The 26,732-nt window shown below is 40.0% G+C and overlaps 7 protein-coding genes across 10 annotated transcripts; 1 reads left to right on the top strand and 6 right to left on the bottom strand.

Annotated features, from left to right (window-relative positions):
* Nucleotides 1-33: 33 nt before the first annotated feature.
* On the bottom strand, nucleotides 34-4,425 carry LOC6563668 (membrane alanyl aminopeptidase). Its single transcript, XM_001989718.2, has 6 exons — nucleotides 3,720-4,425; nucleotides 3,369-3,662; nucleotides 3,117-3,303; nucleotides 2,040-2,287; nucleotides 872-1,981; nucleotides 34-401 (listed from the first exon to the last, which is right to left on the bottom strand). Exons 1-6 carry the CDS (start codon nucleotides 4,355-4,357, stop codon nucleotides 98-100), a joined length of 2,781 nt encoding a protein of 926 aa, XP_001989754.1. The 5' UTR covers nucleotides 4,358-4,425; the 3' UTR covers nucleotides 34-97.
* A 1,635-nt stretch (nucleotides 4,426-6,060) lies between these two features.
* LOC6563669 (membrane alanyl aminopeptidase) lies at nucleotides 6,061-9,567 on the bottom strand. 2 transcript variants are annotated; one of them, XM_032737009.1, is made up of 6 exons: nucleotides 9,498-9,567; nucleotides 8,900-9,416; nucleotides 8,656-8,820; nucleotides 7,879-8,595; nucleotides 6,559-7,677; nucleotides 6,061-6,494 (listed from the first exon to the last, which is right to left on the bottom strand). In XM_032737009.1, exons 2-6 carry the CDS (start codon nucleotides 9,409-9,411, stop codon nucleotides 6,200-6,202), a joined length of 2,808 nt encoding a protein of 935 aa, XP_032592900.1. In that variant the 5' UTR covers nucleotides 9,412-9,416; nucleotides 9,498-9,567; the 3' UTR covers nucleotides 6,061-6,199. The 2 variants fall into 2 exon arrangements, with proteins under 2 accessions (XP_032592900.1, XP_001989755.1); XM_001989719.2 differs by having other exon boundaries at nucleotides 9,504-9,567.
* An 810-nt stretch (nucleotides 9,568-10,377) lies between these two features.
* On the bottom strand, nucleotides 10,378-12,449 carry LOC6563268 (arrestin domain-containing protein 2). The gene is made up of 3 exons (XM_001989720.2): nucleotides 12,204-12,449; nucleotides 10,733-11,761; nucleotides 10,378-10,627 (listed from the first exon to the last, which is right to left on the bottom strand). The coding sequence occupies exons 1-3, from the start codon at nucleotides 12,313-12,315 to the stop codon at nucleotides 10,482-10,484; spliced, it is 1,287 nt and encodes a 428-aa protein (XP_001989756.1). The 5' UTR covers nucleotides 12,316-12,449; the 3' UTR covers nucleotides 10,378-10,481.
* Nucleotides 12,450-13,133: 684 nt separating this feature from the next.
* LOC6563269 (arrestin domain-containing protein 3) lies at nucleotides 13,134-15,386 on the bottom strand. The gene is made up of 4 exons (XM_032737468.2): nucleotides 15,275-15,386; nucleotides 14,844-15,169; nucleotides 13,716-14,370; nucleotides 13,134-13,567 (listed from the first exon to the last, which is right to left on the bottom strand). Exons 1-4 carry the CDS (start codon nucleotides 15,384-15,386, stop codon nucleotides 13,197-13,199), a joined length of 1,464 nt encoding a protein of 487 aa, XP_032593359.2. The 3' UTR covers nucleotides 13,134-13,196.
* A 913-nt stretch (nucleotides 15,387-16,299) lies between these two features.
* LOC6563270 lies at nucleotides 16,300-18,808 on the bottom strand. Its single transcript, XM_001989722.3, has 3 exons — nucleotides 18,526-18,808; nucleotides 17,401-18,156; nucleotides 16,300-17,069 (listed from the first exon to the last, which is right to left on the bottom strand). The coding sequence occupies exons 1-3, from the start codon at nucleotides 18,641-18,643 to the stop codon at nucleotides 16,879-16,881; spliced, it is 1,065 nt and encodes a 354-aa protein (XP_001989758.1). The 5' UTR covers nucleotides 18,644-18,808; the 3' UTR covers nucleotides 16,300-16,878.
* Nucleotides 18,809-19,575: 767 nt separating this feature from the next.
* On the bottom strand, nucleotides 19,576-24,829 carry LOC6563271 (arrestin domain-containing protein 17). 3 transcript variants are annotated; one of them, XM_032737574.1, is made up of 5 exons: nucleotides 24,092-24,325; nucleotides 22,779-23,131; nucleotides 21,868-22,624; nucleotides 21,562-21,675; nucleotides 19,576-20,513 (listed from the first exon to the last, which is right to left on the bottom strand). In XM_032737574.1, the coding sequence occupies exons 1-5, from the start codon at nucleotides 24,204-24,206 to the stop codon at nucleotides 20,386-20,388; spliced, it is 1,467 nt and encodes a 488-aa protein (XP_032593465.1). In that variant the 5' UTR covers nucleotides 24,207-24,325; the 3' UTR covers nucleotides 19,576-20,385. The 3 variants fall into 3 exon arrangements, with proteins under 3 accessions (XP_032593465.1, XP_032593464.1, XP_001989759.1); XM_032737573.1 differs by having other exon boundaries at nucleotides 21,493-21,675; nucleotides 24,092-24,324; XM_001989723.3 differs by lacking the exon at nucleotides 19,576-20,513 and having other exon boundaries at nucleotides 21,402-21,675; nucleotides 24,092-24,829.
* A 409-nt stretch (nucleotides 24,830-25,238) lies between these two features.
* LOC6563272 (pyridoxine/pyridoxamine 5'-phosphate oxidase) lies at nucleotides 25,239-26,402 on the top strand. The gene is made up of 3 exons (XM_001989724.2): nucleotides 25,239-25,312; nucleotides 25,379-25,441; nucleotides 25,506-26,402. Coding segments are annotated over exons 1-3 (744 nt in total). The 5' UTR covers nucleotides 25,239-25,311; the 3' UTR covers nucleotides 26,186-26,402.
* Nucleotides 26,403-26,732: the final 330 nt, after the last annotated feature.

Below are 26,732 nucleotides of genomic sequence, written 5' to 3'. Positions count from 1 at the left end.
GGCTTTTTCGCCTAGTAATTGCATACATGAAAACACCATTTATCCCGCTGCGTCTCGAACAGCAGCTCATTTATTTGCCCACATTTCTATGCACAAATCACTGCTGCTTAAGCACAAAACTGACCAGTGTCGACATCATCAACATTAGCAGCGACGTCGTCGCGAGTCCAGCAGCACCGTTCCTCTGTGCCAAATACTTATTGAGATCGCCCAAACGCTTTGCGGCCCAGTCCAGATTCGAGTCCACATTGGTCAGCGCCTTGCTAAGAATCTCCGCTGAGCTGCCGAACAGCGCATATTTCTCACTGTAGAAGTCGGAGAGCAGCGTCCGCTGCTCACTCGTAGTGAAATAGTCCGCCATATCGCTCAGCGCCTGGGCTGTCTTCGGCCAGCTATCCAAACTGTCTCGGTTAAAAAATATTTATTTATTATTACACATTTGTTCAAATATTTTTTGAATTGTGTGAAAATATTTTTAATTCAGATTTGCGATGATTCTACTGCATTTGTCGGTTAAACAAAATTATTATTACCGATTTTGAAATGTTCTTCATATTTTCTTTTTTTTTAGTTTTGAACTGTTTGAAAATATTTTGTATTCAGAAATGAGATGATTTTACTGCATTTGTCGGTTGAGCCAAATTATTATCACAGATTTTTAACTGAGTTTAAAATTTTCTTTTTTGGTTTTCAATTGCTTGAAAATATTATTGAGCAAAATTATTATTAGAGATTTTCAAATGTTTCTTATTTTTTTTTTTAATTTTGAACTACTTGAAATTATTTTAAAATTTGACTTACTGCATTTGTTAATCATATTAAATATTTCTTTTATAAAAAAATGTTTGATGAATAATTAAAGTGAACTTACGCATTTGCCAACTGGGTGATGTCCTCGGTTACCATTTGGAAAATGGGAGTTATCAAGTCGGGATTCTGCTCGTACAGCTGAGCGAGGGCGATAAGTTTGAGAGAAACGTCGTTACCGCTGCCAGTGCCTATAATCTGGTTATGGTAGTGCGTCCGATAATCTCTCGTGCAGCTGGAGGCGCGCAAAAGAGGTTCTCGATCTATGGCGTTAGTTTCTTTCTCATAATACTGCAGGACGCGGTCATATCCACCGGCTCGTGAGGCTGCACAGTAGAAGATCTCTCGATAGTCGGGCGTTGGTTTCTCAGAGTCGGCTTCGAACTTTTGCCGCACCTGGTTGTTGCAGTCCTCCGATTGGTATTTGCAGAGCCAGGCCACCTGTAGGTTGCGATTGTAGACATCGAGCACCTTATCATTGGAGCTCCAGCTCACTCCGAGCTTATTGTAGACCGCAGCTGTGATATCACTCAGATATTTGTTGAAATTGGGCAGCTGCTGTGGTGTTAAACGCTTTGAGACCCGTGTCAAGCCCTCATAGGCCGCATACCATGGAATGTAATCGGTTTCTGTGCTCATATACTCCATAAATTTAAGTACATCGACGTAGTCAATCATATCCGCGTGGGCAAAGTTGAAAAGATCATCGACGAGAGCTGCACGATTCTCGACGGGAATATAACTGTGATTGATCTCTGTCAGTGCCTTTTGGATACGGCCCACCAGCGGTTCTGTATACTTTACTCGATGGTAGTTGGACTGCTTTTTATTAACGATAATCCACTCAATTGGCTTGTCAAACGTTTGCTTATACATTCCAGCATACATGAAAAACTGTGGAGTCAAATCTTCAAAGTCGGGCGATTGATTTGTGGCAAAGGTGATGGGCACCGTATACGTCAATGCGACATCGCTGCCGTCTTTGGGATTGAGCAGAAAGCGCTGCTGCTCGAAGAAGACGCTATAGCCACTCTCTTCAAGTTTAACAAGTATCACAGGGTAACCTTCCTGAACTGTGAAGGAACCGAAGAAGCTATCCAAGTCGGATTCAAAGCCATTCCAGTTTGATTTGAGATGGGCAACAAATTGGCTGGGGTATGTGTTTTGCAAATGGCTAAGCGAGGAAACAGAAATGAGATTTCTAGAATTGGCTCAACTAAATTAGCACTTACTACTCCTTCAGATAGTTTTGTACGGCTCTGTCAAAGTTTTCGCTGCCCATCGCATTTCGGCACATGCGAATAAAGCTGGCTCCCTTCGCAAATGAAATGCTCGAAAACTTGTTGTAGATTTCATCGGGGGTTTGAACTCTCCATTCCCCGCTGGTCAAGGGCTGTGTGCCATATAGAGAGTCGGTCGTAAGGATATGCTGAAGTTTGTGCACAACAAATTGTTGGTCCAACTGATACTCCGGGTATAACTGCAATGAATACAACCATTTTTGGAATACTTAAGTCTCTTAGCATTGTGATCTTTACAAATGAGTTCGACTAGGAATCCCTCAGCACTCGAGTATTAGCTAACTTTATATACCTTTGCTCAAATATATACACTTCTTATGCTTATGCTTAATCTCTAAAAATTTCCCCCAACTTTAAAGATATACTTTCCAAAGTCCTCTCAAAAAATCTCAAGATGTATTCTTAAATTAATGGTTTTGGGGTCATTAGCCTCAATATCAAGTTGTGACTAGAGAGTTACTAATAGTTTATCTTGATAATTAATCAGATATTCAGCTGAGCTCAAAATAATATCAGGACTTTTGGAAGTATTGAAAATGTTTAAATTTTTGCTCACTTCTTGCTTGAAATGTTATTTATTTCATGAAGTATTGTCTCTTATGAAGTAGTTTGCATTTTGTTGGCAATAAACATAGGAAAACACAGCAAAAACATTAAAAATAACAAAAATCTCCTAGAAATGCCCGCTTAAAATTATAGTAGTGTTTTTTTATTATCATTATTAGTATTATTTTGAGCACAATTTGCACGTCTGCCATCGATTTTGGTAGAGTAAGTTTATCAAAAATAATAAATAAAGTTGATCGACGTATTAATTATAGCCTGAATCGAAGTTGAGTTAGATAACACTTGCACTGATAAGTCAATAAAATCCAAATATTATACATATAAATAAATGTTAATACCAACTCAGATCGTTATCTGCAAGTGCTGATTTTTATTCCATTTAGGTTTTAATATTCGTATTAAATGGGTAAAGAGTTTAATGGGTGAAGAGTTTGAACATACCTCGTGTCCAATGAAGAACTCATAGTAGCGAGCCAATCCCTCTTGCATCCAAAAGAAACCCCACCAGGCGATCGTGACACTGTTGCCAAACCACATGTGCGCATTTTCGTGGACTATGTTGCGAATGGTGAACTCCTTCTGTGCCCAGCCGTCCGTGTAGCCAGGCTCTTCCAGAACAACCTTATCTCTGAAAGCCCATTTAGAATGTGTTATCGGCAATCAATGTCATTTTGTTGGGTTTTTAGTACACACTTGAAAATTACTAAGCCCCAGTTCTCCATACTGTTGTGGCGAAAGATTGGAGTTGTCGCATACTGGAACACTTCGTTGCCCAGTTCCTGGTAGGGCTGCTGGAACAGCTCATTGAATGCGGGAAGCGCCCTTTCAGCCACACTGTAGCTGAACGAGGTGTGGTCGTAGTACGACGGTCTTGTATAAATGGCCAGAGTGCTATTGCCCCGTGCCTTATACTCGGATATGATGAAGGCCAATAGATAGCTGGACATTATGGGAGTTACATCAAACTGATCCGCAAACCGATTGTTGCTACAATTCTCATCTAGTTATAGTTGGTATTTTCGTAAATTATATTCGAATGCTTACCCCTCGTCTGTGGTTTTAATCAGTTTTGTGTTGCTGATTGCATTAAATCCACTTGGCCGTTCAATGGTCACCTGGAACTTGGCCTTGAAGATTGGTTCGTCAAAGCAGGGCAAAACGAGGCGTGCATTGATGGCCTGCATGTGAGTTATCAGCACCATTTTGCTTGTGTTCGTCTCTTCATCCAGGTAGCTGCTGGAGAACAGGCCCTCCGGACGAGTCTGTACTTTTCCCGTGTACTTGAATTTCAACAAATAGTCCTGATTGACAACTAATGCCTGAGTCAGGGGCACAGTTAGCTGCTGAGTTGCCTGCTCAAATGACATCGTTTGGATCGCAATGTTCTCCACCAACTCTCCTTTTGTGTAGAGTCCACAAGTTGTTATGTCAATGTCGTCCTTGTGTAGTGTTATTTGAGACACATCCGCATCCACAGACTGCAGGGTGATTTCGACATCGCCATCGAATTTATAAGATGGCGCAGCTGGATTTAAAACATCCTGTTGAACACTTATGCGCAGGTTGTAGAAAGATGGTTTTACACTGATTCCGAGCCGATAATCAAGACACTCGGAGCTGCCTAGCCAGGTCAGCAACGGCAGGATGACCATTGGCCACAGTCTGTAACCACGACTATTCATGTCGAAGGCGAATTCAATACTGAGTTGACTCCCGGCCAATTGTATAATTATGGACTCACGTAAGCTCAAAACTACCAATGTTTTGGTGAAAAATCGATTGGCGTTTGCAGATAGCCGATAATAGGAGTCATACTTGGTTTTTATACTTTGATCGCGAAGATGTCATAGTATATTGGTTTTGTGCAGTGTCCGTCATGCTGTCTGTCCGTCCGAGATTGCGACTTGGAACTTGAAACATATACTGATCTATGCCCGCGCCAGACAAAGTGTAAAAATTGGAGTGCTATGTCCACCATGGGACTAGGAAATCGATAAAATCGATATTCGGAAATCGTTAAAACATATCTTAACATTTTTGGGGCTAAAGTAACCAAATTTTGTTGGTAGATTGTTGTCCATTTCCTTCAAAGATCGGCATATGACAAGCCCGCCTCTATATCTTCCGCAGTTTCTGAGTTAAAGCCGTCAAATTTGTTATATATATTTATTACTGGTAGCTGCCTTTAAGAACCGATAAGCCTGCGCCCATAATTGCCAAAGCCGATATTTCGGAAAGTGTTAATCGATAAATCCGCATAGCTCCCCCAATTTTGAAGATTGAGTGACAAAACTTGGAAGGTAACTTGCTGGTAACCTCCTCCAAGGATCGGCATATAATAGACCACGCCTATTTCCGCCGCCCACAGGAAGCTAGAGTCACCAAGTTTTGAACGTCTGTTCCCAGTAACTCTCCTAAGAGATCGATAAAAAAATTTAAGGGCTATGCCCACTCCGCATCCGTAAACCGATACACCTGTTGGTGTAAGTCGATAAGACCATGGCCAAATTTTAAAGGTATATTGCTAGTAACACCCCTTCAAAAATCCGGAAACAAAATTATTGGACAACGCCCACTACCGCCCTTAAAACGATTAAAGCCTATATCTCCCGCAATTTAAGAGCTACAGTTACCAAACTTCGAAGAAACGTTACTAGCTTATGTCTATCGCAATTTGAAAGACAAACTTGGATGGTATTTCCTGGCTACAACCAGCCTCTTCCTTGCTACGTGTTTTCTGCTCGACAAAGTATTTTGAAGTCGGTTACACTTGACTGCAATGTTATCTCTAGTTTTTTTTTTATATATTATTGTTTTTCATGTGAAAAGATAAAGATAAAGATTATGTTGATGATACAGATATGAATTCTGAACTATGTTGTTAAGTGACTATTTGAGCTATCGGCTTTTTAAACGCTTTAAGTTCAAGAAATGAAAACGAAGGCATTTTCCACAACGCTACAACTCTATTTATTTAGTGTAGAGCGCGAGTAATTCGACAATAATAAAGTAATTAATTTTGTGACTTCTTTTTCGATTACGAAATACTTAAAAAGACTCTCTTAATTAAGCCAGAAGTTAAAGAATTTAGAGATCAGCAACAGTAAGTAATAACAACTGAGCTGTCTTTTTGCTAGCTATCCAAAGTGCAAGAAACGTAGTCAATGATTTGAATATAATTTAGTCCAACATTGCCAACTGGGTGATGTCCTCCATATTCATTTTGAAAATGGGAACTACTCAGTCCGGTTTCTACTTAAATATTTGTAATAGCAAATTTGATTCGATAGCAACAAAACTTGTGTTTTTCGTATAAATAACAGTTGAAATAGTGATAAACTAACAACTATAAAACAAAAGTCTGTAGTCATAAAGATTACTTGAGTTTCATTAAAATGTTGCAATAGTTAGTTTTATTCAAAGCAATCTTATCTGGATAATTTATTGACTTTGAACGGGCAGAAAGTGATTCCAAAAAAATACATTTGTTGAATGAGTAATTCCAATCTTAGATTCTGATGGCCTTAGTGCAGCAATGTGGTCAAAGACACCAGCAGCAAGGAGAGAAGGCTGAAACCGCTGATCGTGGCGCTGCCGTTATACTTGGCCAAATAGACACGGAAGGTGTCCAGTTTGGATTCGGCCCAGTCGAGGTTCTCCTTGACGGTTGTTTCCGCTGCCTTCAATGTGGTTGCTGAGCTGCCAAACTTGGCACTGTTCAGCGAGTTGAACTTTTGCAGATCCTCGTATTGCGATTGCTCCGTGAAGCGTGAAGCAATGTTAGAGATGACCGTAGCAACCGCCGAGTAGCCACCCATGCTGTTTCAAATCATTAGAAATTATAAATGAATCAAATACAATTTACAGTATATGAATTGCTTACGCGTCAGCTAGTTTCTCAAAGCGTGTGGTGACCAGTGCAAAGACGGGACTAACATTCTCGTTGTTCTCAGTGTAGAGGGTAGTCAGCACAGATGATTTGTCTTGCCTGCGAATCTCATCCGACAGAATCAGATCGAAGACACGTTCGATGAGCGCCTGTTGCTTAACGCAACCGAACGAGTTCTGCAGCAGCATCGCCTCGGTGGCCACCTTTTCATCTTTGAACTTCTGATAGAGTGCATCGAACTCAGTGGGACCACCCTCGCGCAGTGATACACAATAGACCACGGAGCGAAGGTTCTTGGGCACCGATCCGAGTGACTTGAAATAGGTCTTGGCATGGCCAATGCATTCGGCATTGCCAAAGCGACATCTCCAGGATAGCACCTTTGTCCTCAAATAGACATCGAGCGCCTCATCTGTGTCGGACTCGCCAAAGCCCAGCTTGAGATAGGCATTAGAGGTTTGCTGCTGGATGTAGTAGCCGAAATGGGCTGTATCCGTACCCAGGCGTATGGCCAGGAAGTCGAATCCGTTAAACGCTGATGTCCATGGTATGTAGTTGACTTCCGATGCCAAATACTCCAGCACCGACAATGTCAGATCATAGTGAATGTGTCCGGCTCGTGCCAAATTCAGTAAATCGTCAGCAATCTGGGCACGATTGACTTCGTGTATATCGCCCCAGTTGCTGCTGCCGACGAGCTCGGAGCGAATTGCATGCCAATTCTTTTCAGTGTAATTGACCCGGTAGTAACCAGTCTCCTGAATGTTGGCAATCACCCAATTAGCGGCACTGCTCAACGGGGTAGTTTGGGTTGCGGTATATATCACAAGCTTCGGCTTGGTATCCATGAAATTTTTCTCCTGACTGGTGGTGTAGCTAATGGGCACCGTGTAAAGCAGACTGTCGTCGGATCCATCATTCTTGAGCAGGAAACGTTTCTGGCTGAACGTGATAGTCTTGCCATCATCGGACAACTTGACATTGATCAGCGGATAGCCCACCTGGGTGGTAAAGCTCATAAAGATCTCAACCGAACTGCTATTGAATCTATCTTCTGGCCAGTTCTTCTGCCACGCATTCAGCAGGAACTCCGGCACAGATGACTGATACTGGCTATGACACCACAATGAGAATGGGAAACAAGATTAAATACTAATTTTGGCTACACTATTTAAAATAACATCGATCATTAGCTTATCAGTAATCGGAACACAATATAATACAATAGATTGACAGACAGACAGCCATATGGACAGATAAGGCCAATACATTTTATATGTTTATCTGTGAGAATAGAGACTAGTAAATACTTACTATTTGACGAGATATTCTTGTAGGGATGTCTGGAAATTCTCAGTGCCCATGGTGTGCTCAATCATGCGAATGAACGAGGCGCCTTTGTTGTAGGAAATGCTGTTGAACATACGGCTAAGATGGGCCGGCGTATAAGTGTTCTCATCACTCAATGGATTTGTGGCAATGGTCGCGTCCATTCCCATCACCGGCTGAAGTTGAGCCACGACAAACTGTTTCTCCAGTTGCCAGCTCTTCTCGACAAGGGCGGTGCCAAAGTATTGAAAGTATTGGGCGAAACCCTCATTTAGCCAGGTATAGCTCCACCACTTACAGGTAACCAGATCACCGAACCACATATGCGTCTGTTCATGGGCCACAAGTACGGCAATGGACTGTTGAGATGACAGCGTTGTGGCTGACTCATCGACCAGCAAGCTGCGTTCCCTGTAGGTGAGGAGGCCCCAGTTCTCCATTGCACCTGCCGAGAAATCGGGTATGGCAGCCATATCCATCTTATTATTGCCCAACGTATAGTAGTCCAATTTGAGATATTTGCCCATCTCATCCAGAATTTGGCGACCCACATTGAAACTGTATTGCGTCTGTGTGTAATACTCGGGGCGAGCCAGAACACCGAATTTATCGTCATTGCGCTTGGCGAACTCGGATATGATGAAGGCCAGCAAATATGTGGACATTTTAGGCGTTGTATGATAAAAATCCAAATAGTAATCCCTAATGCCAATAATTAGTGGAGGGGCCCAATGCAAAGAGTTATAAAATAGTAAGACTTACGGATCTTCGGTTTGTGTGCTGGACTTTTGCCTTGTGTTACTCGCACTGTTGAAGGTGTGGTGACGCTCAAGGCTCACATTAAAGGTGGCCTTGAACTGCGGCTCATCGAAACAAGGAAAAGCCCGACGTGCATGATTTGTCTGGAACTGCGTGGAGCCCAGCCATCTGTAACCAAAAAAAAAACCACAAGCAATACCACATTAATCACTGATCAGATACTGAAGATGAACTTAGCAAAACCCACTTGGTCTCATTGTTGTCATTCACATAGGAGCTGCGATAGAAGCCGTGCATATCATCCCCCATCAGACCAGTATATTTGAAATGCAGAATGTATCGCTGTTTGGCAATCAAATCTAAACCTGTATAGAAACTCCTGATGTCTGTTTCAGCATTCTGTGTGGGGTTAGTTATCTGTCGGATTTGGGCTGTGGCACCTGCAGCCGGCTTTTCCCAATATTCGCTGCGCGAGTATTCTAAGTTTTTCGAGTGCAGCGACACCAGGTTTGTAGTCTGCACCGGTTCGATTTCAATCCACACCTCACCATCGAAGGTGAAACGCTTTGTGTTATCGCTTTCCAGCAAATAGGGACGCAACGTTATATCATAATTAATGGGATTTATGTGCTCGGACAATCTATATTCCCAGTTCTCAGCGGCAAAAGTTGTGGGTGGCTCCAAGTCCAGTTTCCTAGTGTCAGCCAGGACGACGGATAGGCACCCTGCGCAGAGGACAACCAAGCGTAGGGCAAACATGACGACTGCAACATGAAGTAAACATTTAGCGATAAGCGACCAATGATCAGGTTGGATTATTTCAATAATTTATATAAACACTCAACAAGTACTTTAGGCTCTTTTCTCCGGAATTGTGATTTGACAACCGAAGTCAGTCTGCCAGCAAATAGTACTAATAAAGGCATTCATTTATTAAAACAGCTTTTCTTTCAACCAAGTTATAGTCTAAATCGGTTATAGATTACGAGATGATTACGCAGGTGCAGCCGATAAGAGCTTATGGCGATGGCTTGTGGCCGAGAGTTATATATTGATATGTTAACTGTGGACTATAAAATAGGTAATATCGGTTATAGTGGTTATTGAATAAGAACACATGAGAGATACATTAAAAAGCCTTAACATTATCAGCTAGTACGCTGAATGCGTTTGTAATCTCAGAACCTGTGAAAAACTATTACACCACTTATAGCAATCCTATTTTATAAGTCAATTAAAATGGAATCAATTCTCTATTGTGATTTTATTATTATAGCAAATTATGTTTAATTATAATTTTAAAACGGTTTTGGTATGACAACAAAATACAATTTAAAATAATAAGATAATTAATTATTATTTTTATTTTTTATAAAATTTGTTATTATTATATTATTGCTGTTATTCTACTACTCTGCAGTGGGGTGAGCTCGACTACGATATACCCTGAACCCAGCTTATTGTCAAATTTGTCTTTCAAAAATGTTCACACCCAAATATAATATATTTATGTATAATATAATTTATAACAGTATTTTTATACTCTATATACTCGCCACAATCGCATTATCAAAATGCGCATGGGCTTTGAACATAACTAAAACTCTTTTGTTTACCGGAAATTCAACTGCTGATTAGCTTATACATACATATATTAAATGTCTAACACTCCGGGCTATCCCAGTAATCGACACAAGAAGTGAATAAAATTGCAAAAGTAAATATATCAATAAATTTAATTAAATAAATATATAATCAATATTCACAGGTACAGGTAAAAACTAAGCAATAATACTTATACTTATAATTAATAGTTAATGTATGTATTTTCAGAGAACCCTTTCGGTTTCAGCATGTTCCATTTCATAGTAGAGATAACGTGGTCTAAAATCTAACTGTTCTCCAGAAATCGAATGTTTATCTTTCTTGTTCACATTGCTGGCTTTCATGAACTCCGCCTCTCGAAAATTTGAAACTGTAGGATAGACATAATATTTAGATAAGTAAGTTAGTTATTTAGATTCGATAAATAACTTTTGACAGGGTAAATAATATTATTATTACTATTTACATCACTTACCCAAACAGCACATGGAAGCGCATAGATTTGGCGCTGTGCTGGAAAAGGCAGTTGTCTCGGGTGTCTCATTGGACGCACTGGGCGCACTGGGTGCACTGGGCGCAGTGGACACGCCCACCGCCTGCAGATCGCACATCGAGCGAGCCTTTTGCGGGCCAGCGTGTGAAGATGTTACCTGGCTAATGATGACTGGAATTTGGGCAGCAATAAATCGTGCCGAGGATTTGGTTTGGACGACGACCTCAACCTCATAGCTCAACTGCAGGCAGCCGCAGACAGCAGCGCCCATAGTGGGTGGTGTATGTGGCACATGCAAAGTGTGCAGATGCTGAAAGTGAAGCAATCCGTGGCGTGGCAACGACTGCAACTGATGACTGCTGCTGATCAGATTGCGACGCACTACTTGGCTGTCGACCCGCTTCGGCTTATCCAATTGATGACCCACATATGTGCTGACCAGATTCAGCTTGTAAATGATCGACTGCAGCGGCAGCTGTTGCGGATTATGTAGCTCCGCATGCACAGATATACCAGCTCCCAGCTCATAGCTACTGCGTGGTATATCCAACTGTAGGTGCAGCGCTCGTTGCCAGAACTTCAGCGATGGTGTCTGCTCCAACGCAGTCACCTCACATGGCGCCTGGCCGCTGTTTGCCTCCTGGTTTGGATCCCATCGCTGCTGCACATGTATTTGACATATCTGCGCCGGCTCCGGCGGCAAATCGGAGCTGCGTCTCAGCATCAGCTGCAATGTGTAGCGTATGTGTCCGTGCTCAGCCTCATAGCTGCTGGGGCAGTTTGCCGGCAGCTGCACGCTGAAGTTGTAGCAATAGGTGCCCGCCGCCATCAGCTGCGGCAACGCCTCCTCCGAGCCCACAAAGTAATCCACCTTGGCAAAGTAATCCACACGCTGACCATAGGCAATCATTGGCTTTAGCACTTGTGGCTTATTGTTCGCCCTTTGCTTCTTTTGTTTTTGTGGTTTCAGCCAGTTGCTGCACGCATATCCATTGGACTCCAGTGAAATGGCTTAAAAAATTAATATTATTATTAGTATTTGTATTCAGACAAGTGTAAGCTGGCCTAATTTCAAATAAATTATTATCTGAAAAATAAAATATCTATCTTTGACTGATTTACTGTTCCATATTTATAATATTTGAATCGGATTTGGCAAATTTAATCTTCAAAGCATAACACAAATTAAAATATCATGGAAATCCAAACTGTTTCTTATACAAGTCGTTGAAGTTTTCCTTTTTCTATTTTGTTTTTTAAGTTGTCAATATTTGTTGCTTTTTATTTTTATGCATATGTATTTAAAATATTTGTATCTTATTTAATTTGCATTTGCTTATCTATTAAATCAACACTTCGTTCTTTCGATTAAATCTACACTTCGAGTGGGCATGATTCATGCCGCACGCATTGGCTTATCACTTGGCCCAAATCATGACTCATTGGCACTTACCTTTGATTAGCGCACGGTCCGTTAGTGTGAGATTGATATAGCCATTGACCGTCTCGCCGGCATGATAGACCCCACTGGGCCGCTCCAATTGTATATCACAAAATTGGCTCATTATTTTTTTTTTAACGATCTTTAACGCTAGACGAACGTTTACTGTTTGTCAAATTGTTGACAATGTTTGGCCTATAAAACGCTGCTGGGCCGTCGGTCTTATCAACCTTCTGCTTGTTGGCCTTTAGTTATTATGGCGTTTATCTAATCGCAGAGTGTTTCACACTCTCATGTCATAAACAATTAGTAAATTTAATTAAATGGGTTGTCAATCGTTGCCTATTTTCAGGCGAATGAAAAAAAGCCAACAAATTCGTCCATATGTCAGCAGTATGCTTAAAAGACCCTTGCATATTATGGACACTATTCACATTAAACATCAAACAATGAATAACTACTATTCCCAATCAATGTAAAATTGAAGCCAATATGAGTGTTATTTTTCAACTGATTTCGCAAAAGTGATTTCTTCGGAAAGTCTTCTTAGGTAAAGTCAGTGTGAAAAATTGGTGTACTTAGAATAATATAGATCATTAAATTCAAAATATTTCTGTTGATTTTTTGTGTATACACATTTATTGGCCAGTTATTATGAACGTATTAGTCGTAGCTTAAAGTTAGAAGGTATAACTACATCTCTATGCTCGTATATGTATATTTATTTATTTATTTATATATATATTTTATAATCGTAAAAAGTAGTTTGCATGTAAAAAGCCATGGAATAATATGCTAAGAAATTTTATTGGCACATAATAAGTTCTCTTGGATTAAATTTGAATTTGGATGGCAGTAAAGTATAAATATGAGCATTGAGCGCTTTCAATAAGACGGATAATGATACACTCTAAAAAATATTTTGAATACTTACACCTGAACACTTAAGTCTATTACAATCTTATTTATATATTACCACCATGGATTAATTTAAGACACTTGAAGTTAGAATTGATGCTCCTCCTGAGCCTGCAGCGGAGCTGTTGGATGCACCTGAACGGTTACATCCAGCACAGCCAGCTCCTCCACCTCCTCATCCTCCTCAACTTCGACAAGCTCACCCTGCTCAGACAGGGGACCACAGAGCGAACCGAACGTATCCAGACTGCGACCCGTGTGATCCGTGTCCAGTGAGCCATACGAGCGATAGTGATGCATGTCCAGTCCAGAGTCCTCCATTCCATGTGCCGGCGCAGTGCCTATAAGCGTACTAAAGCCCGGGAACTTTGGCAAGACTATGCGTGGTTGGGGAAATTGCTGACTCTCCAGTGTCTGCTGGCTGCCAGCCAATGTGGCAAAGCTAAACGAAGGCGGCACTGTAATCCAATACAAAAAAATAAATAAGATCAGTAATTTTCGGCGAAGGCGAAGTCCGGAAAAAAGGGTCAAATTACTCTTATTGGTCTTATAGACACTTAATGCCAAAGATCTGTAGATCTGTAGTCGTATAATTATAATACTCACGGCAACTATCATAGGATGGCGGCTCATCATCCTCCAGGACTTGATGCGCCTGTTCGACTGCCGTTTCGGGCTCCTGTTCGGTCTCCTCATCCACCGTTGCGGGTCTCGGCTGGACGCGTTCAATCAGACGCTGTCGCTCCGGCGTCGGCGTCGGCGTGCGTCGTCCTGGTTGATTGGTGCGCACCGTTCCACGCAGATGATGCAGGGGAGTGGTGCCGACCACAATGGGCACAGATAGATCAGTATCGTAGTGAAAAAAGCCCGTCTTCAGCTTCACCTGCAGCGAATAGTGTACGAATACAATGTAGTTGGGATTCAGTGTGGAGCGGGGCGTGTCCATGGGCACCATTATGGTCGACTCGTACACTCGCTTGGACAGTCTTAAGGTGCGATCTGTGACGACCTCTTTGCACAGCGTCTTCGTATAGAAGTTTCGCTTCACCGGTTTTCGTGAGAGGAAAACGAAATGCTGCTTTATGGACACCTCAACACCAACGATATCGTAATGCGGCGATTGGTTGTCGATCTCCACGCTGAAGGGCACATCCTGGAGCGGTGCAAAGCCAGAAACGGGCAGCGCCAAACTGGTGCTAATCGGTCCCGAGATGCAGGGCCAATGGCAGAGGTATTTGATATTCTCATCCTTGACGGGCAGCTGTGTGAAATGGTGTACAAATTTTAGTATGTTGCTGAAAAGTACTTTCTATATAAAATGGAATACTTGAGTATTGTGAATCGATGGAATATTGGTAGTGTATATAAACTAATATTTATATTTAGAAAGCTCAGAAATTATTCTTTGTGAACTGTTTTTTTTTTTAAATTAGTTGTGTATTTTTTTATTTATTTGGTTTTGTTGATTTAGATATTTAACGAAAGCTCAACAAATATTCTCTGAGATACATCTTAGGTACACAGTTAGTAGATAAAATAGTTTTTAAATTAAAAATCGATGTCAAACAACATATTTCGGATTTGTTGATTTATCGTTTTGTCAATAATTAAAATAAACAAACGAATACGTGCATATTTAACAGCACAAGCACTCACACAAATGGGCACAATTAAAAGGGCGATTGTTTGTGCCACGTCACTTTGGACAATTTGCCACATGCGACAATTACGTACCGCAAACTCAGCGTTATAATTGAGATCCAACGTTTGCACAACCATAATCGGTTTGCGAAAGACTTCATCGAAGCCCCAGAGCTTGTCGATGGTCAGCGAGATGTTGTACGCAATATAGCCATAGGGACCCTTGCAGGTGCTGGGGCAATCGGGGGGGATGCGCAGTGTGAGAACGTAAACATGGACACCGGCGCGAAACAGTGAATTATCGAAGACATTGGTGCGGGTGTGCAAATATTGCTGATGTCCCGAATAGTTTGAGGTCTCACTTTTGCCGCTCATGGACCACTGAACCTTGGCCTCACCCTCCAAGGTCACATATACAGCTGCGAAGGGGAGGTACGTCATTATTATTGTTATAATGGCTATTTGATTTGTGTTTATTTTTTCCCTATATTATTGGTAACTCTTCTTTTTTTTTTTGGACACACCATTTACGCGCTTCACTTTGTCCGTACGCAGCAGAATGCGTCCGCTGATGTATTCGCCGCTGTTGTAGATTGGATTTAGGCGATCCAGCTGAAAAACACAGGTGGTGGGCATGGCTATAAGATGCTGTAGGATGCTGTTCACATCACAACCAAACAAAATGGGAACAGGACAAACAAAACTCAACTGAACTTTGGCACAGCCAGACGCGCACTGAGCTCCTTTGTTGTGCGTCTGTGCGTCTCCTTATCTCTCTCTCTCTCTCTCACTCTCACTCTCTCGAGCTGTCCCTCTCTCGCTCTCTCTCTCTCTCTCACTCATCCAGCATCCGGGTGTGTGCTGTTCGCTGCTGCCAAAAGGGGGCGGAATCAATAAGTTGGCGCCTTGCGTCTGTGTAACCGTCTACTGTCTGCTTGTGGTATAATATTTCAGAGCGAAACGTTACCAAATTGAACAACGCTTTGTTGCTTGCCCCCATTCAGCGTCTTTGTTTGTGCTACTATGCGACGTAAAAAAGAACCCCCGAAAAAAATATCGAGGAAATATGAAAACAGCGACGAGAGGTCAGCACCATTCTCTAAGAGTTCATCAAATTTTTTCGGTTTGTTTTTGTTTTATTCGATTTTTGCGCATTTTTTCCATAATCGTGGGCGAAGAGCATTGTCAATGCTATCAACATATATTTTTGGCGGCAATAAACGCTGTTCAAGCCACACGTATTTGATTTAAATGAACGCCATTTTGCCAGCTCCATGGCTGCCACAAAATGTGTCAACAAAATTTGACAGCTTCACTGAGCCCTTTTAATGTTGAACATTTTGGGTTTCTCAATGGGCTGCTCTGCCCTGTTAGCCTACGCAAACTGTTCACTCAATTTACTGTAGATAATTGTGAAAATGAGTTCGCCTTGACCCGTTCCGTAAATATGGCTTCTGCATTTAATTAGGAAGCAAAAACACATTCTACAAGTGGATTCCTGGCTTGCTTGGTTTATGGAAACAATGCAAATTAAAAGTAATTCACTTGCTTTGTAATAAGCATCAAATTTACAATTATTATTACTTTAAATGTTATTTTGATTAGTATATCAATATTACTCTTATTATTTTTTAATTACAAAATTATTTTCATTTCTTTGATGATATTTAAATATATCTGATTTATTCAAATGTTTTTTTTTATCTACTTGGATTTAGTTATTGTTGAAATAATGTTGAGTTCAACGACTGTATAATAACAAACAAATTAAGACATTACTGTTTGCTATAATAATAAAGAAAAAGGTGAGGTGAGGTGTAATTTGCAGCTTATCTTAAATGGCTTAAGGAAAGCGTTATTTAATTAAAAATTTTGCTTAAAGTGCGAGCGTATAATAACTTAAGATAATTTAATTTACAGCTTGAGAGAATTATCTTAAATGGGTTAAGGAAAGCAGCATTTGATTAAATTTTATTTGTTGCATAAAATGCGAACAGATAATACTTGCTTTTATCAAACGAAAGCAGACCAAAAAAAAAAAAACCAAACCTAATCAAAACTCAAACTCAAAACAGACTTCGACCTGCACGTACTTATACACATATTAATTGGAAGCATTGCACTGCAGCTAATGGGCGGGTAACAGATTTTTATTGAAATATCGCAAGGCTAGTCGCAGGTAAGACTGTTTCTTCTGGCGCCGCAGCAATTTGAGGTGTTCGCCTCGCCTGGAAACACTTGGGGCGTTAAATTCCTGGGAACAGCTGTGAGGCAGTCGGTGATTGACAGATGAAATCTGTAAATCATTTTCACACAAAGCTGAAATAGTAGAATAATATATTTATATTATGTTTGCTTGTACCAAGTACTCTTTTATAATAAGCAAATGATAAAAATATATGTATATATCTGGGATATAGTTATCTAATCTTGCACGCCAAAAAAAAAATACAAAACAAAAATTTAGATGTCAGCAGATTAACTCCTGGCTAGGAGAGTATTTCATCTTCGGCATAACACTTTAAAATCTCACAAAGTAATCATTAATTTGCTGAGCAATAAATTACGTTACCCGTTGAAAATAAGAAACAGCTTTATGAATTCGTATATATATATATATATATATTTGTAATAATTCGAGTGTACTTACCCAAATTGACAAATCCATGAGCAGGAAAATCGATCTCAACAGGTGGTGCCACAGTGCCTACAAGCAAAGGCAACCGCAGTGGCTCATTGCAACTGGTCCAAGTCTCCAAATAGTAGGCAATCGCAATGAGCTCACCGGGCAGCTGACTCATAATGGGCGCAGTTAAAGGCAGATGCAGTGCAGCCTTCAAATCGCTGCTCTCATCCAGCACGGTGAGGACCTGCTTTGCTTTCGTCGAGGGTTGCTGGCTCTGATAGGTAATGGATTGACAAAGACGTGTAGTACATGTGGCAGGCGATGTGGCTGCCAATTGGTAGGCAACACGTTGTCCAGGCGCATAGACGGTGCGCGGCAAGCTGAGCTGCAATGTGGCTGTTGCACATTTGGCCGGCTGCAAGTCAGTAAACTCAATGCGATTTCTAATGCACAAGCGCTGCTGAAAGCATTTATCATGCTTGCCACGCCTGTGCAGAGTCACTTGCAGCATGTAGCTTGTCGAACCCAGTGGCAAGCGGCAGCTACCAGGCAAAGCGGATGGCAACTCAAACTCAAAGTTGCAGCATTGCGTGCAGCCCGGCGGCAAAATGACGGCTTCCAAAAGCTGCTGCGATTGCAGCAAGTGTGTCTTGCTGCCTTCAAACTTGAGACAGGCGGTTTCAGTGACCGCTGTGCTGTCATTGTGTTCTACATGTGGCATCAACGTCTGCGCCTCCTGCCAGCAAATTGTGCTGCAGCCAAACAAAGTGATGCTCAGCGCTGCAGAGAGAAGCAGTAGATATCAGGTATCTAATCAGTTCGGTGGAAAGAAAAAGGAGTGCCAAACACCAAATCAACCGACTACGAGGTACTCTGTATGCAACCATAACATATATATTCACCGTTACTTAAAAACCAAATCAATGAAAAATGCGTACAATCTTCATTCTAATTTCAAACGTTCTAAAGTCACTTAAAGTCCCTTCGGTCAATCGACGAAATCTTACAAGCAGACAACAATATATGTATGTATAGTTGATGGAGTCATCAAAGTGTCGTAACGTCTTCATTTGCCCATTTATAAAGGGTGTGTAGTACACGAAAAGTAAACACAGCATATCAATTTCATAGCTGATTAATTACACTCACCTTCAAGCTGTAGGGCCTTCTTCTTGCTGATTGTCAAACTGAAACTGCCCGAAATTTGCTCGCCAGTGTAATAAACCGCTGAAGAGCGCGGCAAATTAAATTTACAATTTATGTGCATCGCTCAAATTACAGGGTATTCACAATAAATTTCTCTAGCTTATTTACGGCACGCGACTAAATTTGAAGTGCGAACTGCTCAGGCGACGAAGTGCGAGTGACAACGACAACCACAACGACATTGACTCAAGTAGCGCCTCGGGAACTTTGTCAATTTGTTGCTTCAATTGTTGACGAAGTGTGCTCTTGGCATCACATAAAGATAAATTCTGTATACGACAGTGCCTAAGCTTACTGAGTTTTATTCATAATTATATCATTATTGCATTCATTATTTTATTCTGTCCCTTGCCTAATCCCAAGTCTCTGATTGTCACTCATTGCTTTTCACAATTGCGCACCAACCTGTTGAGTTGCCAACCTGAATGCAGCTAAAAAAAAAATAAAAACTGGTTCTAATATTTCTGCGCCTGTTTTTCATACAAAAAAAGGAATTTCTTATGTGCGACTAGTGGCATGGCACAAAATGTAGCAAGTGAAAATTAAATTTGCGTATATCGCCCCTATTTAGCAAATTGTCTTTGATAACAGTCTGCGACTAAGCAATACCCTGCTTATCTATTTATTTATTATTTTAAATGCAAAATTCGATAGCCCTTTCTCAAATGCATTAGTAGAGCACAGGCACTCCGATACCCTGCAGTCATTTTTATAAATATGTGTAGTACCCGATCCATAGATACTATGTGCACAGTATACATTTGCGGCTTGTTAAAATCAACTGAGTTAACTTAAGTATTTCAATTTATATTTCAAGGTGTTTATTGCCAAAATACAATCATTAATGTGAATATATATTTACAAACAAGTACTTTACTTACCCAGCCAAATACAAGTTCCAAGTCCAGTCATACCAAGTGGCATGCAAAAATGTATTTCATTATTACTTGTAAAAATAAATAAATAAAAGGCAGAAATTGGGTATACATTTAATATATTTATATAGATTGCTCCTTGTGTTTTTGTTTATTTTGAATTAATTGAAGACAGAGTATTTCGCAAGAGTATATCTGGTTAGACTGGTTTGAAATCGGGGGAAGTATACATGAGTTCGTAATTATAGATTTAGGAATAGATTTAACGATAACTAAAATTAGACAATTTGTATGTACGATGACGATGTGGTAGTAATACAATAGATTTTTATTCAGAATTACATTTAATTAGTTAAGATAGAACATAAAAACAATTTAATTATAATTATAGGTTCTTCGCTAATTGTAGTGTTGTGTAAATTTCTCATAGGCATTATAAATATTGAAAATGTTAAGTTTGTTGTTGGTAAAATTGTGCAAATTGTTATTTATTTTGCTTAAGCCTAAAAGTTGTCTAAATACGTTTTAATTAGGTTTATCATATTATGTGTAAGCATGTATATCGTGTGCTGACGGTGCAAGTACATAAACGGTTTTTTTTTAATCATTGGAAATAAAATTCAAATGAATTCAATTGTTAATTCCAAAGGGAAACGTGAAACTTTATAAAGGAGTGTAAATTAAATCAAAAGGCGGAGTTGCAAAAGAAAGTATTGATAAAAATCAAGTATCACTTTAGAGATTTCAAAGAAACGCCTTTACAAAATATACGCCATATGTAAAACTGTTGTGCATCAATATTTTTTCTTTAGATCAGACTTAAAGCTATATTCGCGCCATGATTTTCGAACGATTTTATAATTATTTTTGAATTGTTTTGATTTTGGTTAAATTGGTGTTATTATTCATCTATGCAGCCATCATTCATTCATTTCTTCTCGCAATTTAGATAACTATCTGTTCCTCGGTTATTCGCATCTTCATCCGTTGCCAAAACCGGTTCCTGCTGCAATGCGAAGCGAAATTGTGTATTTGAGGATTCACTGTAGAGCGTCTCTGTGCGATGTTGAAATCAGGCAAAATGTTGCATGTATATTGGGGAGGGGGGAGCGGTAATAAGAGAACAAATTTGCAATTTAAGTATGTTTGTCAAACCCTCTGGGCTGGCTTAAAGCTATAAGTAAGTTTTGTTCAGAAAAATGCAAATTATTTAATGAAATTGAATAAAGTTAGGATAAACATTTTCCAAATTATATATTAAAATTATATAATAAACTTAATTACTATAATATATGATACTATAATTTTATTTTAAATATATTTTTGAATATAATTTTAAAATGTTTAATGAATAAAAACAGCAACAGAGCATACATACTTATTATTGATATATGATTTCATATAGATTTTGAATATACAATACATTTATATTTATATAAATTACACGTGCAATATAAAATTTGATTTTATGGAATAAAAAGTATTCAATATGCTCTGCAAAGCATTGAGTTGCTTAAAATATGAATGTTTTAGGAAGCAGAACGCACGACGGGGCTTTCCCTATGTATGCAGAACAAGAAGTTAAAAATCCTTCTTTTAGAAATCAGTTCAATTTTAGTTAAACAAAATCAAAAATTCCTTCAGACCAAAATCTACCGAATATTTAGATTTTGGATGCTTAATCCCTATCAAATTAGTAGATATTTAAATGTTTTCTGCGGACAATTGTTTTAGTATTTATAGTATCAGATACAAAGCAAACATCGCCTCAAATATCGGACAGGGTTAAGGCATCATATTTAAGCTCAACACTTTGCAGTACTTAAGCTTATATAAAAATTGTGAACTAACTACTTGAAATTAAGAGGAATAAAATAAACAAATTGGAATAAAATGCCACTCAGCCATTCAATTTGTTTTTGTTTTTCAATAAGTTTTGCTTTGCATTGGTATTTTTTTTTCTTTTTTAAAGTCTGTTTTTTTTTTTTGGTAACAATTTGGGTTTATGTGTCGGATTCAGTGGAATCATCACTACCGGGCGGTATGGTCGGTGTCTCATATTCGTAATAGACCGGGTAACGCGGTTTAAAGGGCTCACGCTCACTTGTTACATCGCCCTGAGCGGACATAATGCTGCTCATGCTAACATTTGTCAAGAATTCAATGTCATCACTAAATTTCTCGCTCAGAGCCATGGCATCTTCATACGAGGGCGGCACTGTAAATGTAAATAAAGAATATATATATGTATATATATATATATATGTTAGAAATAGAGTTAATTGCAGAGTTATTTTCAATACGAAAATGAAAATATCTTCACATAAATCAAATATTGCAACAATCAATCAAGAAAATAACTTGAAAAATATATCTGCAATGGTTTACAATATGAAAACACTTCGCTTACTCATGGGTATATAATCTGGGGGACTATCACTATCGTTTGTCACTAATATCGCTGGCATGGCGGCCATGGGCCTTAGGGCGGCAGTCGTTGGCGTTGACGAGGGACTCGTGTGGCTCAGCAATGTTGCACCAGAACGTTGCATTGCCTGATTGTTGCTATTGCTGTTGTTGTTGTTGCTGTTATTTTGTTGGCGTCGCTGTTCGGGCCGCGGCCTTTGGGTCTGTTGCGTGGACAATTGTAAATGTTGGCTAACTACTTGATGCTGCTGCTGCTGCCGATTGAAACGCAACACGGCATCGGGTCCATCCATGATGGGTATGCTACCGATGGTTAGCGGTATTTTGAGTTTCAGCTTCCAGTGGAACTCGGTTGGATTCACAATAATCTTAATCGAATAGTTAACGCTAATTGGGCAGGTCGGCTTCACCGATGTCGGCGGTATCGAGGGCAGATCCAAATAGCCTCGATACACCTTTCGCGACCAGCGCAGCACATTGCCGAACTGCTTTAAGGCAATCAGATGCTTATCATAGCGATACTCGTGCTGCGGATCGTGCGATTCGTAGCTGACTTCCTGTTTCAGCTTCACCTCGCATTCGGTTATGTCGATCGACGACTCGTTGTTGATATATAGCACGAAATGGATCTTCTGGCCGGGCGCGTATCCGCAGTACGGCGTCGAGAATTTAACAGTTAGCGGCCCCGTAGGACAGCAAAAGCTCCAGAAACGCTTACGATCGAGTATTTCGAGCGGCACCTAAAAATATATATATATTTACAATATTAGTTGTTTTGTTCTGCTAAGATTAAGAAACGATTTTAAAATAGAAAAAAAGCTGATCATTTTGAAAGAACAATGTGAAACGATTGATAAAAGTCAATTAGATTCCTCGAGTAACCTTTGTACTTACTCTGTAGATGGCATCGGCATTTAGGTCCAAAGGTTGTATCACGGTAAATGGCAGCTTGAACACTTTCGGATAGCGACCCGAACGCTCGATCGTCGTTATGATCTCGTAGTGTATCTGGCCATACTTGCCATCAAAGGATGTAGGCAGATTGTCGGGCAGTATGACATGAAACGTGTACGAGTACTCGCCAGCCAGCCAGTCGATGCACGAGTTCCCAGCACACGAGCCGAGGACGTACGATCTCGATGACAAATATGATCGATAGGCACGGCACATGGCGCGTTCGCTGTCCCGCGGATATCCCTTTTTTATCCAGCGTATCTTAGCATAACCGCTAACGGTGACATGAATGCCTAAAAGAGAGAAACAAATAAAAATACTCTTAAAGTCCGGTATATGATACTGAAAAATCGGATTAATTTCAAATTAAAAACATTACTGCATTTATAAACAAAGTACAGGAATAAGGAATGTAAATAAGGAAATATTTAATTATTACATTTTGTTTATTTGTTTACATATTTCTGTATAGTTTTATTTCAAATGTAACCGACAAAGTATCTTATTCACAGCACTTATTAAGTTGTTCAAATTCTAGTGAAATAATATCGTAAATTTCCACATTATCCACACTCCTCGCACAGTTTTCCCTCGCTCCCCTCTCTGACCTAATCGTGTAGAATGTCAGACAACACAACTTATTACCACAAAATTAAAATGCACTGCACACGGACAACTTTATCGTCATCATGAACAGCAACAAAAACAAATGAAATACAAAAAAAACGTGGATTGCACTTACCACGCCTTAAACGAGTTCATGGATAAATAAAAATGGCGGCATGCCAAAACAGACGCCACACAAATTGACAACAGCAACAACAGCAACAAAAACCGAGTGGAAAACGAAAACAAAAAAAATAATAATAATAAGAAGAAAAAAATAGCTAGCCTCTAACTGTGCAGAGCAAAAGGAACTGTAACGAGCTGGTCAACTCAGCAGGGACATGCGACAGGAACAAAAAAAAAAAAAGCAATAAAAAAAGTAAAAACATCAGCAGCAACAATTAATTGCATAGCACATTCAAAATGGCGACAAATATTTGGGGAGGTTTGGTATTGGTGGGCTGCAGATACAATTTAATGGGAAAAACAAGCGCGTGTCCTTCGACAATTTAAATGTAGATTGCGGTGCAAATTCGGTGTACAATGTGAACACAGACTTTATTACTCATACGCCCAGTAAGTGAGTCATGTGTGAAGTGAGGAGAGAGAGTGGAGAGAGGAGAGAGGAGAGAGGAGGCATGACATACCTTTAATGCGCTTGTTGGCATCGACGCTAAGATCAACAACGCCAGATAGCTCCTGTCCGGCATAGTAGACACCTTGTGGATTATTATCAAATGATATAAGGCACTCAATGGGCATATATTGCTATATAGTTTGCGTGTGTGTATCTGTGTGTGTATTTTTTTTATTTTATTATTTTTTTTTTTGTTATACTGTGCTAAAATCAGGCGACAGTATTATAAAAATATCACGTTCGTTTTGTTTTGTTTTGTTTTGTGTGTTTCCAATTGAAATTGAAATGTTAAATATTTGTTTGCCTATCAAGCCATTTGATTTGTTTGGTTTTTGCTTTTGCTGCCGCACTGCATTTTTTCACTGCTGCCCCGCCGCATACACACATGCAGCCAACGTCTGCAACGCTTTTTTCACTACTGAAACGCTTTTCACGACCGACCTCCAAAATTAATACGAGAAAAGCTTCTCTCTGACTCGTTGTTGTTGTTGTTGTTGTTAACCTAGTTTTGCGAAAACGAAAACGATTTATGCACGCACAGACAACAACTAATAATAATAACAGTGTGGCTATAAATAACTGTAATTAAGATTGCCTTTTCAACTTTTTCCTTTTTTTTTCTTTTCGGAATTCAACTTATTTTTGTATTTGCCACGCTTCAGCCTTTCTCTATTAATTCTCGCTTGCGCTCCGCACTCGTTTCGCCGCTTTGCTTTCGCACACGTCCAGCAGCCGCTCGTGTTGGAATTGTTCTGTTCTCATTCGCAAGCCAGCCATACAGGACGACCGACCGACCGCCAACAGCGGCGGAAGTCACGAAAGCGAACAACGAACAAAAACAACAATGCGCGCTCGCTCGCTTTCTGGAGAGAGAAAGAGAGAGAGAGAGACACAAATGCACATACAAACGTAAATCAGTGCGAATTGTTTTTGTTCACATCTGGCGATTTGTTTGGTCGCAGAGCTGTCAAGTTGCTTAAATTAAATTTAAATCTGTCTTAATTGCAGTCGTTGTCGTTAAAAACATTTATGAAGTGAACTACGAAAAGTAGGAGTCAGTGTTGTCTCAACTGTTGAGCAACAGCGACTTACCGCTTTTAGTATTTTTTAATCTCCTTTAGCCAGCAATTTCGAACAGTCTGGCAACGCTGTAAGCTGCTGTAAACAGCTGTTTAGCACTGATTACAAAACAAAAAGTTGTGGATTTACAATGGAATTTAAGTTTAAACAAGTACGTGGCTGTTGCTCTAACTAACATCCAAGCACTAACTAATTAATTACACAACCTAACAAACAGTGATACTGCTGCAAATCGTGCGCAAAATGAGCCAAGCGACGGCATCCATTGAGCAACTTTCGGGTGAGCATTTTTTTAATTTTGCAATCAGAAATAAAAATAAAATATATTGAAAATAAACGTTTAGCGTTGCGCGTGAAATACAATGAGCGCAAGGATGTTTTTCTGGAGCAGAATATTAAGATCAAGGACCCATTTTGCGTATTTCGCGACTGGATGAACGATGCGCTGAATACGAAGGAGATCATTGAGCCAAATGCCGCCGCTTTGGCCACAGTGGATGCGGCGGGGAAACCCTCGAATCGATTTGTCCTGGTGAAGGAGGCCTCCGCCGAGGGCTTCACTTTCTTCACCAACTACGAAAGCCGCAAGGCCGAGGACATTGCATCCAATTCGAATGTGGCAATTGCCATCTATTGGATGCCCCTGCGCCGCAGCGTTCGCATCGAGGGCATCGCCGAGAAGATACCGCATCAGGCGTCCCTCAAATATTTCCATGAGCGACCACGCGCCAGTCAAATTGGTGCGGCTGCCAGTCCGCAGAGTAAGCGCATCCCGTCACGCAGCTACCTGGACGAGGTGGAGACGGGCATCAAGCAGAAACTGGGCCCAGACGGCGAGGTGCCGCTGCCCAATTGGGGTGGCTACCTGGTGCGACCTTCGACCATCGAGTTCTGGCAGGGACAAACGGATCGCTTGCACGATCGCATCCGCTTTCGACGTGGTCCAGCAGTCGCCGCTGAAGTCGATGGCAAGCTGGTGCACCAAGGCGACAATGGTTGGGTCTATGAGCGTTTGGCGCCCTAAACGCAGCCAAACTGAAGAACTGAAAATGAATTGTGTACTGAGTGCATTTGTTATGTCTTCCAAAAAAGCATCTTTGTTATAAAAATTGTCAAAACTGATTTTAAAAGGAGTGGGGAATATAGAATGTGAAGAACGAGTAGAAATAAATATTAGATTTGGAGAAAAATTATGTGTTTGTATTTCGCATATAATTCGCTCTTATCTGCACATTATGTAATCCTTAAGTATATTTCATATAATCACAGAAAATGATGTGTTTACAGAATGATAGTACTTGTCATCTACAAAATAACTTAATTAGTTAATTCAACAAACTTATTTACAGACAATAATAGTTGAGGATTTCTCCTCGCTTTACTGAAAAAGTGTCATACTTATTATATTATATATTATTATTGATATATGTACGTTTAGAAGTACATTACTATTCGCGTGTTGACTAAATAATTGTTTATTCTCAGGTTAAATTCACAAACATTACTATTATTGTTATTACTATTATTAATATAATGAATATTACTAATCGTATTGCTATTATTATTATTAT

This window comes from Drosophila grimshawi, unplaced genomic scaffold, assembly GCF_018153295.1.
Source record: "Drosophila grimshawi isolate 15287-2541.00 unplaced genomic scaffold, ASM1815329v1 contig_311, whole genome shotgun sequence".
Classification (NCBI taxonomy): Eukaryota; Metazoa; Arthropoda; class Insecta; order Diptera; family Drosophilidae; genus Drosophila; species Drosophila grimshawi.
The sequence above is the reverse complement of the archived record's forward strand: the minus strand, read 5'-3'. Positions and strand labels throughout refer to the sequence as shown.